Source organism: Entelurus aequoreus, linkage group LG18, assembly GCF_033978785.1.
Source record: "Entelurus aequoreus isolate RoL-2023_Sb linkage group LG18, RoL_Eaeq_v1.1, whole genome shotgun sequence".
Classification (NCBI taxonomy): domain Eukaryota; kingdom Metazoa; phylum Chordata; class Actinopteri; order Syngnathiformes; family Syngnathidae; genus Entelurus; species Entelurus aequoreus.
This window is the reverse complement of record NC_084748.1, coordinates 38,338,394-38,354,473: the sequence shown is the minus strand read 5'-3', so window position 1 is coordinate 38,354,473 and position 16,080 is coordinate 38,338,394. Positions and strand designations below refer to the sequence as shown.

At 38.5% G+C, this 16,080-nt stretch overlaps 1 protein-coding gene across 1 annotated transcript in view; it reads right to left on the bottom strand.

Annotated features, from left to right (window-relative positions):
- The window catches only part of LOC133634115 (high affinity choline transporter 1-like), a 37,737-nt gene extending 22,435 nt beyond the window's left edge, over window positions 1-15,302 (bottom strand). The window contains exons 1-4 of the mRNA XM_062027138.1: window positions 15,201-15,302; window positions 10,211-10,400; window positions 10,012-10,125; window positions 5,402-5,557 (exon numbers count right to left, since the gene is read on the bottom strand). Coding sequence (XP_061883122.1) covers window positions 5,402-5,557; window positions 10,012-10,125; window positions 10,211-10,388 — 448 coding nt within the window. The 5' untranslated portion in view covers window positions 10,389-10,400; window positions 15,201-15,302. The remainder of the gene's footprint in view (window positions 1-5,401; window positions 5,558-10,011; window positions 10,126-10,210; window positions 10,401-15,200) is intronic.
- Window positions 15,303-16,080: the final 778 nt, after the last annotated feature.

Below are 16,080 nucleotides of genomic sequence, written 5' to 3'. Positions count from 1 at the left end.
TAACAGGCGGACCACATTGAATGACATGGCGAGCCACATTCAATGATGCGGCGGAACACATTAAACGTGGGGGACCACATTTAATGACAGGGTGGGCCACATTTTAATTAACATGACGGTAATATTAATAGTGTAGCGGACCACATTCAATAACATGGTGGACCACATTTAAATGACGTGACGGGCCACATTAAATGACTTGGGAAACCACATTGAATTATCAGGCCACATTAAGGAAAAGTCCAAGATCACTTTCATAGTTACGCCTGGAACAACACAGCATAGTGGTAACGCTATGGCAGGGGTGTCAAACTTGGGTTTTTTTTAGCGCCACATCGCCCTCAGAGGGCCACCTTAATTGAAATTGAGGTGGCGGATTACATCAAAGGATGTGGCGGACCATAGTGAATGATATGGGGGGCCACACTGAATGATCTGGCAGATCACATTGAATGTGCCAAACCACATTCACTAATGTGGTGGGCCATTTTAAAATGTTTTGACGGGTAACATTAAATGATGTGGCGGAACACATTCAATGATGTGGTGGGCCACACTAAAATGATGTCACTGGTAACATTATATGTTGTGGCAGACCACATTCAATGACGTGGCAGAACACATTCAATGATGTGCTGAGCCACATTAAAATGAGGTGACGGGTAACATAAAATGGTGTGGCAGACCACATTAAATGTGGCAGACCACATTCACTAATGTGGTGGGCCATTTTAAAATGTTTTGACGGGTAACATTAAATGTTGTGGCGGACCACATTCAATGACGTGGCAGAACACATTCAATGACGTGGTGGGCCACTTAAAATGACGTCACGGGTAACATTATATGTTGTGGCAGACCACATTCAATGATGTGGCGGACCACATTCAATGATGTGGCAGAACACATTCAATGATGTGGTGGGCCACATTAAAATGAGGTGACGTGTAACATCAAATGGTGTGGCAGACCACGTTAAATGTGGCGGACCACATTGAATGACATGGCGAGCCACATTCAATGGTGCGGCGGAACACATTAAACCAGGTGGACCACATTTAATGACGGAGTGGGCCACATTTAAATGGCAGGACAGTAACAATAAATGGTGTGGCGGACCAAGTTGAATGACATGGCGGGCCACTTTAAATGGTGCGGCTGACCACATTAAATGTGGCGGACCACGTTCAATTACATGGTGGGCCACATTTAATGACATGGCAAATGACATGAATGACATGTCAGGCCACATTAAATTATGTTACAGACTACATTAAATGGTGTAGTGAAAGTAAAGCGGCAGGCCAGACATTGCCCCCGGGCCTTGAGTTTGACACGTGTGTTTGGGGGTGTCTCTATATAACTTTTTTTTTTTACTTCCGATACAATATCCATATTGGAGCAATATCAGCAGGAATCATCCTTTTTTTTTTTTAAATTGTAGTGTGCAATGTTAGAAAAAGTGTGATCAAGTAAAATGAGTCAAACAGAGAAAAATGGCAGGTATGAAAAAGACTAACATATTTATTAATAACAGTCTGGAATGGACTTACGGTATGCTGTCTTTAGGTTGTAGTGGAGTGCTAATTGTTTTTGGGGATACTTAGTAGCCCCAATCATTTTTCAAGTTAAGCTCGTGGCACAGTAAATTTAATTATGCGGACATGTTTCTTGCTGGATACTAAATTATACGCTTCCGCCTTACAGACTTTGTATGTGTAAGTTATATGTAACTATAATTATTGGATACTTGTTTATATTGGCAAATGTGCTGTTTTAGACTGTATTATTGTTCAATTAAGCTCCTTGTAGCCTATAAGCTACCATGTTTACCATTTGTAAATGACTTGACTAAAATACAAGTAAAGACCAATCTTGTGTGCTCATTGGAGGACATTTAGATATTAACTGGCTGTCCAGCTTTGCACAATCATAATCTTTTTCGCTAAAATCAGATCAGGACACCCCTATATCAGGGGTGTCAAACTCGTGTTCATTGAGGGCCACATCGCAGTTATGGTTGCCCTCAGAGGGCCACTTTTAACAATGTATAAATAATGTATATGTATAATACATTAACAATATATTTTTTTACATAAGCTGCAAAAAATATATAACAATTTTAAATACAGCATAGGGTTGCACAGTATACCGGTACTGGTATAGTATCGCGGTACTAATTAATCAAAAACGGTACTGTAATGTTTGAAAAGTACCGGTTCCCGGGCATGACGGTGCGTTGTCATGTCATGACATTGCTGGTTGTACGAGCAGAGGAGCATGTTCGGCAGCGCATAATTACGGAGTACTTACAAGCAGACTCTGTGTGTCGACAGAAAAAGGAGAACGGACGCATTTTGGCTTAAAAACTGACGATAAAGGTGAAGTTATAACACTGAAACGCCCTCAGGAAGAGGTGCTTTAAGACAGTGGTCCCCAACCTTTTTGGAACCGCGGACCGGTCAACGCTGGAATATTTGTCCCACGGACCGGGGGCGGGGGTGGTTTGTTTGTTTGTCATTAAAAAATCCAATCATGTGTGCTTACGGACTGTATCCCTGCAGAATGTATTGATCTATATTGATATATAATGTAGGAACCAGAAATATTAATAACAGAAAGAAACAACCCTTTTGTGCGAATGAGTGTAAATGGGGGGGGGGGTTTGGGGTTAGTGCACTAATTGTAAGTGTGTCTTGTATTTTTTATGTTGATTTAATAAAAAAATAAAAAAATAAAAATAAAAACAAAAAATATTAAAAAAAAAAATTTTTTTGTTGTGCGGCCCGGTACCAATCGTTCCACGCACCGGTACCGGGCCGCGGCCCGGTGGTTGGGGACCACTACTTTAAGACATGGCTAGCTAGCTAGCGGCTAACATCCATCCGCAGTCGGCAGTGTTTTAGCTACTTCTAAATCACTAATCCTCGTCTCCATGGTGACGAATAAAGTGAGTTTCTTACAAGTATCATCCCTGCAGGAAGAGGAATAGCTAAACATGCTTCACTACACACCGTAGGAGGATACAATAGCTAACAGCAAGCCGGCACCCTGAATGTAAACAAACGCCATGGGTGGATCTACACCTGACATCCACTGTAATGATACATAGATATTTTTTATCGTCACAAAATCTTTTTTCCTTTATTTAAAATTCATATTAAGTTAATAAACTCAGGAAATGCGTCGCTGGACACATGAGGACTTTGAATATGACCAATGTATGATCCTGTAACTACTTGGTATCGGATCGATACCTAAATTTGTGGTATCATCCAAAACTAATGTAAAGTATCCAAACAACAGAAGAATAAGTGATTATTACTTTTTAACAGCAGTGTAGTTAGAAAATAACCAGATATTAACAGTAAATGAACAAGTAGATGAATAATACATTTTTACAGCTTGTCCTTCATAATGTTGTATTTAAAATACGATAAATGACACAATATGTTACTGCATACGTCAGAAGACAAATTAGGAGCCTTTGTTTGTTTACTTACTACTAAAAGACAAGTTGTCTTGTATGTTTACTATTTTATTTAAGGACAAAATTGTTCTTCGATTGCAATAAGAAACATATGTTTCATGTACCGTAAGATTTTCTGTTAAAATAAAGCCAATAATGCCATTTTTTTGTGGTCCCCGTTATTTAGAAAAGTATTTAAAAGTATTGAAATACATTTAGGTACTGGTACTAAAATATTCGTATCGGGACAACACTAATACAGCATATAAAAAAATATGAATGGAATGGAAAAACAATACCACTGTTTTTAGGGGTAAAATTCACACAACAGAGCTGCCAGTTGTTGTTTTTTTACCGTAAAATCTTGTTTAATGTTTTTTTTTGTTTTTTTTTAATGCTTTAGTGTCTTAATGTATATGGAAAAAAAGAGTACCAATGTTGATTTTACGGTAAAAAACTCAGTCCGTGGAATTTAACTGTAAAATCTATTGTAAATTTTACAGTCTACAATTTCATTGATAATTCAAGCAGATATTTAAGTACAGTATGTATCTTTATTTTAACAAAAAATATTTTTGGAATACATGATAATATAACATTTTGATTTTGATGATAAGGAGTTTGAAAGGTTATGCAATTGCTTGCAGTACATGATTTTTAATGTCAAAAGGGAAAGAACAAATTAGTGTTGTCCCGATACCAATATTTTAGTACCGGTACCAAAATGTATTTCGATACTTTTCGATACTTTCCTAAACAATAGGGGACCACAAAAAATGGCATTATTGGCTTTATTTTAACAAAAAATCTAACGGTACATTAAAGACCTACTGAAATGATTTTTTTTTATTTAAACGGGAATAGCAGATCCATAAAGTTCGCAACTTTTGCTCGCTGATAAAAAAAAAGCCTTGCCTGTACCGGAAGTAGCGTGACATCACAGGAGCTAGTATTCCTCACAATTCCCCATTGTTTACAATGGAGCGAGAGAGATTCGGACCGAGAAAGTGACGATTACCTCATTAATTTGAGCGAGGATGAAAGATTCGTAGATGAGGAACGTTACAGTGAAGGACTTGAGAGGCAGTGATGGATGTATCTTTTTTCGCTCTGACCGTAACTTAGGTACAAGCTGGCTCATTGGATTCCACACTCTCCTTTTTCTATTGTGGATCACGGATTTGTGTCCTCATGTGTCAAGGGACATATTTCCTGAGTTTATAAACATAATATGGATTTTTTAAAACGTAAAAAAGATTTTGTGACGATAAAAAATATCGATGTAATCATAGAAGTATCGACGAGATACGCTATTGTACTTGGTATCATTACAGTGGATGTCAGGTGTAGATCCACCCATGGCATTTGATTACATTCAGGGTGCTAGCTTGCTGTTAGCGGTTAGCAATCGTATCTTCCTACGGTGTGTAGTGAACATGTTTAGCTATTCCTCGTCCTGCAGGGATGATACTTGTCAAAAACTCACTTTATTCGTCGCCATGGAGGCGAGGATTAGCTAACATGTCTTAAAGCACCTCTTCCTGAGGGCGTTTCAGTGTTATAACTTCACCTTTATCGTCAGTTTTTAGGCCAAAATGCGTCCGTTCTCCCTTTTCAGTCTACACACTGTGTCTGCTTGTAAGTACTCCGTGATTGTGCGCTGCCGAACATGCTCCACTGCTTGTAAAACCAGCAATGTCACAACGAGCCAAACCGGTACTTTTCAAACAGACTATAGTACTGTTTTGATTCATTAGTACTGCAATACTATACTAGTACCGTACAACCCTCAAACAAATACATTTAGTAAGAAAAGATTGAGCATTCATATTATTTCCAGGCTTTAGCGGGCCACATAAAATAATGTGGCAGGTCAGATTTGGAGGCTAAATAACACGCCCGTCCACACAAAAGGTTGTGTAAGGAACTCACCCAGGCTGACGAGTGTGCGTGCCACCCACAGCACATCAGCGACCAGAGCCGGAATGGTGAGAAGACTGGCCAGTATGTTCCCGTACCTCTGCTGGAAAGGATCCATCATCGTCAAATACTTGTTGTCTCTCATAGGCTTTGCAAAGAAAACGCCACCTGGGAAAGGGTTGGTGTAAAGAATTAAGAAGAAGTAGCAACTTTGGGCATGCTTATCTTTGGTGTCCCAATCTGATATTGACATTGGTCAGTATCAGCAAAGTATTGGATTATATCGCTCTGATACAAGCAGCATGTTTACCTGTGCAAAGCTGGGCAGCCATTTAACATCTAAATGTCCTCCAAAACGCACACAAATTTGGTGTTTTCTGGTATTTTGGTCGAGTCATTTACAAACCCCGTTTCCATATGAGTTGAGAAATTGTGTTAGATGTAAATATAAACGGAATACAATGAATTGCAAATCATTTTCAACCCATATTCAGTTGAATATGCTACAAAGACAACATATTTGATGTTCAAACTGATAAACTTTTTTTTTTTTTTGCAAATAATCATTAACTTTAGAATTTGATGCCAGCAACACGTGACAAAGAAATTGGGAAAGGTGGCAATAAATACTGATAAAGTTGAGGAATGCTCATCAAACACTTATTTGGAACATCCCACAGGTGAACAGGCAAATTGGGAACAGGTGGGTGCCATGATTGAATATAAAAGTAGATTCCATGAAATGCTCAGTCATTCACAAACAAGGATAGGGCGAGGGTCACCACTTTGTCAACAAATGCATGAGAAAATTGTTGAACAGTTTAAGAAAAACCTTTCTCAACCAGCTATTGCAAGGAATTTAGGGATTTCACCATCTACGGTCCGTAATATCATCAAAGGGTTCAGAGAATCTGGAGAAATCACTGCACGTAAGCATCTAAGCTCGTGACCTTCGATCCCTCAGGCTGTACTGCATCAACAAGCGACATCAGTGTGTAAAGGATATCACCACATTGGCTCAGGAACACTTCAGAAACCCACTGTCAATAACTACAGTTGGTCGCTACATCTGTAAGTGCAAGTTAAAACTCTCCTATGCAAGGCAAAAACCGTTTATCAACAACACCCAGAAACGCTGTCGGCTTCGCTAGGCCTGAGCTCATCTAAGCTGGACTGATACAAAGTGGAAAAGTGTTCTGTGGTCTGACGAGTCCACATTTCAAATTGTTTTTGGAAACTGTGGACGTCGTGTCCTCCGGAACAAAGAGGAAAAGAACCATCCGGATTGTTATAGGCGCAAAGTTCAAAAGCCAGCATCTGTGATGGTATGGGGGTATATTAGTGCCCAAGGCATGGGTAACTGACACATCTGTGAAGGCACCATTAATGCTGAAAGGGACATACAGGTTTTGGAGCAACATATGTTGCCACCCAAGCAATGTTATCATGGACGCCCCTGCTTATTTCAGCAAGACAATGCCAAGCCACATGTTACAACAGCGGGGCTTCATAGTAAAAGAGTGCGGGTACTAGACTGGCCTGCCTGTAGTCCAGACCTGTCTCCCATTGAAAATGTGTGGCGCAATATAAAGCCTTATATACCACAACGGAGACCCCGGACTGTTGAACAACTTAAGATGTAGATCAAGCAAGAATGGGGAAAAATTTCACCTGAAAAGCTTCAGAAATTGGTCTCGTCAGTTCCCAAACGTTTACAAAGTGTTGTTAAAAGGAAAGGCCATGTAACACAGTGGTGAACATGCCCCTGTGCCAACTTTTTTGCGATGTGTTGCTGCCATTACGTTGTAAGTTAATGATTATTTGCACCAAAAAAAATGAAGTTTCTCAGTTTGAACATTAAATATCTTGTCTTTGCAGTCTATTCAGTTGAATATAAGTTGAAAATGATTTGCAAATCATTGTATTCTGTTTTTATTTACGATTTACACAACGTGCCAACTTCACTGGTTTTGGGTTTTGTACAAAATGTAAAAATGGTAGGCTATGATGTAGTAAAAGCCAGCAGCTACAAACAACTAAGCACACAATAGCACACAAGCTAAATATATGTAATACTAATAAGTGACATTAATTATATTGCAGTCTAAAACAGCCCATTTGTCAATATAAACAAGTATCTAATAATTATACTTGCATATTACTTACACATACAAAGTCTCCAAGGCGGTATTAGAAAATATCCTGGAACAAACGTGTCCGCATCATTCAACTTTCAGTGTCATCAGCTTAACATAATGAATTATTGTGGCCAGCTCCAAATTGGCTAAATAACTAGTTGTTCTATTGTATTCGAAATATGCATAAGACGATATCGGTATTGGCCAATACGGAAGGGTCCGATATTGGTATCATAAAGGAAGTGAAAGTATTGTATTGGGACACCAATGCTTTCACAGCTATCAATGAAAGCACAAACAGAAGACAGGAAAAGGGGTTAAGATCAAGTATTTGGTTAAGGGGGGCTGAATACTTTGGTACACCGAACTTTTCCCATCTATTATTCGTGTGTCGCTCTGCGTTGGTTTTTCTCATTAAATCCAAAAAAAATAATTGTACATTTGTATGATGACAATATAGAGAACATACAAACCCTATATTTATCAAATCACAATTACTGAAATTCAACGATTTGGTGCTAAAATTATGCACAAAGCAAACTATAACCTGCAACCCAAGAATGTACAACAATTCTTCTCAACAAAAGAGGAGAAATATAACCTTAGAGGAAAATCTAATTTAAAACATTTGTATGCTCGTACAACACTTAAAACCTTCAGTATATCAGTATGTGGGATTAAATTATGGAACGTATTAACCAAAGAAATCAAACAAAGCACCAATATGATTCAGTTTAAAGAGACTGTTCAAACTACAAGTGTTCACAAAGTACACAGAACAGGAAACATGATGAACATCTTGAACCCTTTTAATATTTGTTTGCTTCCTATGGTATATTATTTATGTATAATTTATTTCTTCACTGTTTTGTTACAGAGAACAAGGAAATTGGATAAAATTGATACGGTATGAAAAGGGGTAGGATTAAATAAGCTCTGCTTCTTCCTACTCCTGTTCGGACGTGCTGTAATGAAACAACTGGAATTGTGTGATGCATTAGATCATGGGTGTCAAACTCTGGCCCGCGGGCCAAAATTGGCCCGCCGTGTAATTTCACTTGGCCCTTGAGGCGATATCAAATTAACACTAGAGCTGGGCCGGCGATTATATACAGCGGCGGTGCCGCGGTAACACCGCATTCACCGCTAATTCTCATACTTGCCAACCCTCCCGGGAGACTCCCAAATTTCAGTGCCCCTCCCGAAAATCGTCACGTCCGCTTTTCATCCAGTCCAACGAGTGCTGGCCCAGTCACATAATATGTGCGACTTCTGCACGCATACACAAGTGAATGCAACGCATACTTGATCAACAGCGACACAGGTTAGGGTGGCCGTATAAACAACTTTAACACTGTTAGAAATATGCGCCACACTGTGAATCCACACCAAACAAGAATGACAAACACATTTAGGGAGAACATCTGCACCGTAACACAACATAAACACAACAGAACAAATACCCAGAACCCTTTGCAGCACTAACTGTTCCGGGACGCTACATGGTGTGTGTGTGTGGGAGGGAGGGTGGGGGGGGGGTGTATTTTGTAGCGTCCCGGAAGAGACGGGTTCTGGGTATTTGTTCTGTATTGTTTATGTTGTGTTACGGTGCAGATGTTCTCCCGAAATGTGTTTGTCATTCTTGTTTGGTGTGGATTCACAGTGTGGCGCATATTTGTAACAGTGTTAAAGTTGTACGGCCACCCTCGGTGTAACCTGTATCGCTGTTGATCAAGTATGCGTTGCATTCACGTGTGTGTGCGTACAGAAGCCGCACATATCTTGTGACTGGGCCGACACGTTGTTAGAACGGATGAAAAGCGGACGTGACGACAGCTCGTAGAGGACGTTAAAGGCAGTGCCTTTAAGGCACGCCCCCAAGACTGTGGTCCGGGTGGACTACGAGATATAATGACCGATGAACACCTTCGTTCGATAATGAAGGTTGCCTCAGCTCAAAGCCTAAACCCCGACATTAATGAACTAGCATCCAAGAAAAGATGGCAGGTATCTGGCTTGGGCACATCAGATTAGATCAGTGTGTTGCAAACTGAGCAGTTTAAAGTCCTGAATGGTTGGTTTATTCATTGTTATTTTATTTTCAAACTTATTAGCCTGTGGAAAAAGTTAATGTTGATATTTACCTCCAAAGGCTGCAAATAGAAAAGAGGCATTACATTTTTATTTAAATTGTATTTGATATGCCATTGATATTTTTTAGTTATCATTATTATTATTTGAAACACGATTTTGCATGTCACTATAAAGTTATATAAGGCGTGCTTGTTCAATATTCAATACAAAACTTGTTTGGGTCCCTTTTAAAAGGTTAATTTGTTCAACCTTGGCCCGCGGCTTTGTTCAGTTTTAAATTTTGGCCCACTCTGTATTTGAGTTTGACACCCCTGCATTAGATTGTATCGTATGCATGTTCGAAATAAACTGAAACTGAACTGAAGAAAATGTGGAAAAGACTTTAAGTACCTAAGAAGAATGTAAGGACATAAGACACAGGCATGAGAGCCCACACTGCTCCCAATGTCGGGTTGTACGTTGCTTCAGCGATACCAAGGATGAATCCTCCTCCTATCCAGGTGGCTGCAAAAACATACATCATATTTACTTCATACAAGTTAGTCATCATTACTTGACTTCTTCTGAAGAAATGTTGTGTTTTTTTTACATGTAAGGCTGAAGATCCCCATCAGCAAGTTGATGTTACGCCCAGCCAGAAACGTGTCTTCCATTCCATCTCCTGTCCCTCCTGACTTCTTGAAGCGCCTGGCGGCCCACATGCCCGCTGCCGGGATGAGCAGGAAGAACGCCACCACCACCACCAGACCCGTCACGTTCAATGCCATCACTTATGGGCTCTGTGGGTCCAATGGAGGAGACCGTAAAATACACAAAACAGGAGTAAACACCAAGAAAATATGACATGCTGTATGTCATATTATCTATCCAGTCTTCATGTGCTCAAAAATACACTTAGTAGGTTTACTTTTTATTGGTATCGGACATGAAAAAGTGCTGTCATGCGCACACAAAAGACAAATATATTTCAAAAATCATCATTATGAAAAGAACTATGACTGGCCGACCAGTTGATTGATTGACCAACTGACTAATTCATTAACTGATTGATTGATTCACTCACTGACTGATCCACACATTAATTGATTGATGGATTGATTGACTGACTGAGTGATTCATATATTAATTGATCGACTGACTGATAAACTGATTTATTGATTGACTGACTATTTGAGTGACTGATTGGTTGACCAGATGATTGATTGATTGATTGACTGACTGATTAACTGATTTAATCAGATTTAATCAGTTAATCCTCCTATCCAGCCACCTGGATAAGAGGAGGATTAACTGATTAAATCAGATCGATTAATCAGTCAGATTGACTAACTGATTAATAATTGATTGATTGACTGATTGACTGACTGACTGATTCATATATTAATTGATCGACTGACTGATAAACTGATTTATTAATTGACTGACTGATTGATTATTGATTGACTGACTATTTGAGTGACTGATTGGTTGACCGGATGATTGATTGATTGGTTGACTGATTGATTCATTGACTGACTGATTTATTATTGATTGATTAACTGACTGATGAACTGATTTATAGATTGACTGACTTGATTAATTATTGATTGATTCATTGACTGACAGATTCATATATTAATTAATCGACTGACTGATTTATTGATTGACTGGCTGACTGATTCGTATAATACATTTATTGACTGATTAACTGTTTTATTGACTGACTGATTGATTATTGATTGACTGACTGTTTGAGTGACTGATTGGTTGACCAGATGATTGATTGATTGATTGGTTGACTGATTCATTGACAGACTGATTGATTATTGATTGACTGACTGACTGATTCATAAATTAATTGATTGATTGACTGATTGATTTATTGACTAACTGATTGATTATTGATTGACTGACTGACTGACTGATTCATATATTAATTGATTGACTGACTGATTAACTGACTGATTGATTATTGATTGACTGACTGAGTGATTGATTGGTTGACCGGATGAATGATTGACTGGTTGACTGATTGATTCATTGACTATTGATTGACTGACTGACTTGAGTCATATATTAATTGATCGACTGACTGATAAACTGATTTATTGATTGACTGACTATTTGAGTGACTGATCGGTTGACCGGATGATTGATTGATTGGTTGACTGATTGATTCATTGACTGACTGATTTATTATTGATTGATTGACTGACTTATTAACTGATTTATGGATTGACTGACTGATTAACTGATTTAATCAGTTAATCCTCCTATCCAGCCACCTGGATAAGAGGAGTATTAACTGATTAAATCAGATCGATTAATCAGTCAGATTGACTAACTGATTAATAATTGATTGATTGACTGACTGACAGATTCATATATTAATTGATCGACTGACTGATTTATTGATTGACTGGCTGACTGATTCATATATTAATTGATTGATTGACTGATTTATTGATTGACTGACTGATTAACTGACTGAGTGACTGATTGGTTGACTGATTCATTGACAGACTGATTGATTATTGATTGACTGACTAACTGATTCATATTTTAATTGATCGATTGACTGATTGATTTATTGACTAACTGAGTATTGATTGACTGACTGATTCATATATTAATTGATTAACTGATTGATTATTGATTGACTGACTGTTTGAGTGATTGATTGGTTGACTGATTGATTCATTGACTAACTGATTGACTATTTATTGATTGACTGACTGATTCATATATTAATTGAGTGACTGACTGATTAACTGACTGATTGATTATTAATTGACTGACTGTTTGAGTGACTGATTGGTTGACCGGATGATTGATTGATCGGTTGACTGATTGATTCATTGACTGACTGATTGATTATTGATTGGCTAACTTACTGATTCATATATTAATTGATTGACTGACTGACTGACTGATTCATATTTTAATTGATTGACTGACTGATTAACTGATTTATTGATTGACTGACTGATTATTGATTGACTGACTGTTTGAGTGTCTGATTGGGTGACCGGATGATTGATTGATTGGTTGACTGATTTTTTCATTGACTGACTGAGTAATTAAAACATTGACAAATTGACTGACTTGTTGACTTGATTTTAATGATTACAAACAAAGCAATTTCAAAAATAATCTCCAATAATATTATTTCAAACTGAATAGCACATACTCAATCAAGTGTCATATCGGGAAAAAATAAGGAATAAGTCTGAGAAGAAGCAGGCAGAAGTAATAGCTTGTTGTGCCATATTAGTTTTTGATTACAATAGTCTTATTACCTTATCCTATATCTATGTTAATAAAATGTTCATTATTATTGATATTAACAGCATTATTTTTGTTATTAACATCCATCCATTTTTTACCGCTTGGCCCATACGGGGTCGCGGGGGGTGCTGGAGCCTATCCCATCTGCACTCGGTCAAGTCGCCATCTCGTGGCAGGGCCAAGACTGATAGACGGACAACATTCACACACCAGGGGCAATTTAGTGTTGCCAATCAACCTATCCCCAGGTGCATGTCTTTGGAGGTGGGAGGAAGCCGGAGTACCCGGAGGGAACCCACGCAGTCACGGGGAGAACATGCAAACTCCACACAGAAAGACCCAGAGCCCGGGGGGTATTATTAAATTAGTATTGCCTAATTATTTTTATTCTCATATTATTTTTGTTATATTTGTCTTCTGTCCCATCTTAACCCCACCCCCTTTTATTCCGACCTGCTCCAAAAAGGCACTTTAAAAATTGACAGCTTAAAATTAAAAATAAAACTCGCTAACTGGTGTAAAGTTTCCGTCTCCTGCCTTCCATGACAGAGGTCTTGGGGTCTATTCCCAGCCAGGGTTACATCATATTTCATCAGTGGTAGGCCGCCAGGGACAGCGAGGCCTTCTCTGCTGGCCTAACATAACCAGAAATCATGATCATAAATAAAGATAAAAAATAATTTTTAATTTACTTTCCCTAAATATCTAAAAGTATTCATATTCTCTTCATGTTATATTATGCTCCTTCCAATGCTGTTGTTTTTAGGTTAGAGTTTGTATCCAATCAGAATTCAGCTAGCTTATGTTGCCATGCTGTACCAAATCTGCCCGGGGCCGATGCGGGCGTCTTTGCACTGCAAGTGAACGGGCACATAGAGTTGATAGATAATTGCGATAGCCAATAAGATCACAAGTTGTTGTCAGTAAGGCCTTCTAGCTGGCTTTACGCTGTGATTGGATACTCACTTGGGAGTCCCAAGTGAGTATCCAATCACATGTTGCAAAAACAGGAAGTGGCACAGGAGCCATACGAGCCATAGAAAGCCACAGAAAACTTGCCGGTACTCACAAAGAAAAAGAGCAACATGTTGATTAGGTGGCAGATATATATTTGCAAGGCCATTCTCAAGAAAGATATTTAAGAGAAACTACATCTTGTGTTACGAGGTCGGCGATGAAATGGGGAAATACCCGCCATTTCCACTCAAATCAACAGACTACGAGGGGCTATACGTGTCGAATAGGTGCTACAAATTGTGAGTTCAAATATTTTATTTAAAAAAAATTTAATGTTTAATATGTTTTTTGCAATTTTTATTTTGACAGTATTACATAAGATTTGTTTTAATTGCTGATGCGGGTTTATTGATTTTTAAATGCGCCAGAAAATACCTGTTTTGTACACTGTTGAGGTGTTCAATGCACAGTAGTGCATAAATGTGTTTCTGTATAGTATTTCTCCAACAATGGTCATGTGGTGACATAAATGATGGTATTTTAAGAGGTAATCATTGAAGTCGGACATCACTGAAAGCCTAGGTGGGAAACGGACAGCCCGCCACTGGATTACATTGACTCGCTATGTGGTGACCTCTGACCTGGAACGGTTGAAGGAGAAAAACAGATTGTACACATACAGTACTTATGGACACATTTTGAAATGTAACCATTTTGTCCCTTGAGCACAATTGTCTTCAGATTATGAACAGCAATTGTTATCTAAAGCAACTCAGTTTAGTTCCGTTATGAAATCTTTCATCAATAGCAGTAAGTTGTATCAGATATAAGACAACACCCAGGGATTTTGATTTCAAGTAGCAAAAACTGTGAGTAAGAAACTTCAAAGACACTAGAAAAAAAACACATTCCATTGGGCTGCAGGAAAGACACAAATGAAAGACGAGCGTTAACACCACGAGTCACTAACACTGTTTAAAATACATTTAACGGTCTGTGCAAATGTTACACTGCAGCGCTTTCTTTGCCAGTGAAATATGACAAAACATAACCACCAAACCGAACACCAGAGGGAGAATCACCAGAACCAACAGGGCTCCTTGAATTTTGCGCTTCATTCTTGTGACTGCAATAAAAATTCCTTGTTTTCAGTATGAAACAGACACATTCAAAATGAATGAAATACAGAACCAGCAGAATGATCAAACATGCACAGACTTGAAGTCACCCTGTATGTGTCCTTTCACAACTTGAAAAGACACATGTAGAAGCTATTTGTACTCATTGAACCATGCAAGAAATCAGCACATTGTCAAGAAATGAGGTTATTACAATGAACACAACATAATACTTGCCCAAAACATGGAAACTTCTCACTTGGTGATGATGTGCAGATTCAGTCAAGGAGGAAAAAAATGCAGACTCTACTGGAAGAGTGTCACAGGAAGTGACGCCCATTTAAAGGTGTAGTGGGCATGGTCAGGCGGTCCAAGGGAAAGGGGTAAGACAACCCAGGCTGGATACAAAGTACCAAGCTCTGGTACTGCACGTTACTACAAATGATGCGTTTTCTTTCTTCAAAATTACAATTCAGATGTAACACTAGTGCAGGGGTGGGCAATTCATTTTTACCAGGGGCCGCATGAGCAACCCGAGCACTGCTGGAGGGCCACATCGACAATATTTCAATTAAATTTTGGTCAATATTATTTTTGATATATACCGTAAGATAAATAATAATAATAATAATAATAATTAATAATAATAGTAATACTTCAACATAGTGTGTGTAACAGCATTCCATGACTAATATAAATAAATTAACATTAATAATAAATGACAGTAAAATAAGCACACGTATGACTGAGGAGTCATAGTGTAACTTTGTGTGGTGTTTGAGTTGTCCGACTTTTTGTGTGGCCATAAACGCACCAGTGGTTTAGTGCTATGCGTGTTGGTGACAGATGACAAGTTGGTTTTGGCCTGGTTTATACGGCAGAAAATGACTAGTTTTTCGAGATAGAATTGTTTTACTCATGTTTTTGGTGTGGTTATGTCCGAATACAAACAGTTTTGCTCAATAAAGTGATCGATATAATTCCTAGCCTCGAAGCATCTCGATAGACGTTACAATAATTGAACGGTGTTCAATTGAACGGTGTTGACGAACACCATTAGGGCCGCTTGTTGTCACTGTCACTCAAAGTTGCATTGCAAAATTACATAGAATAAATA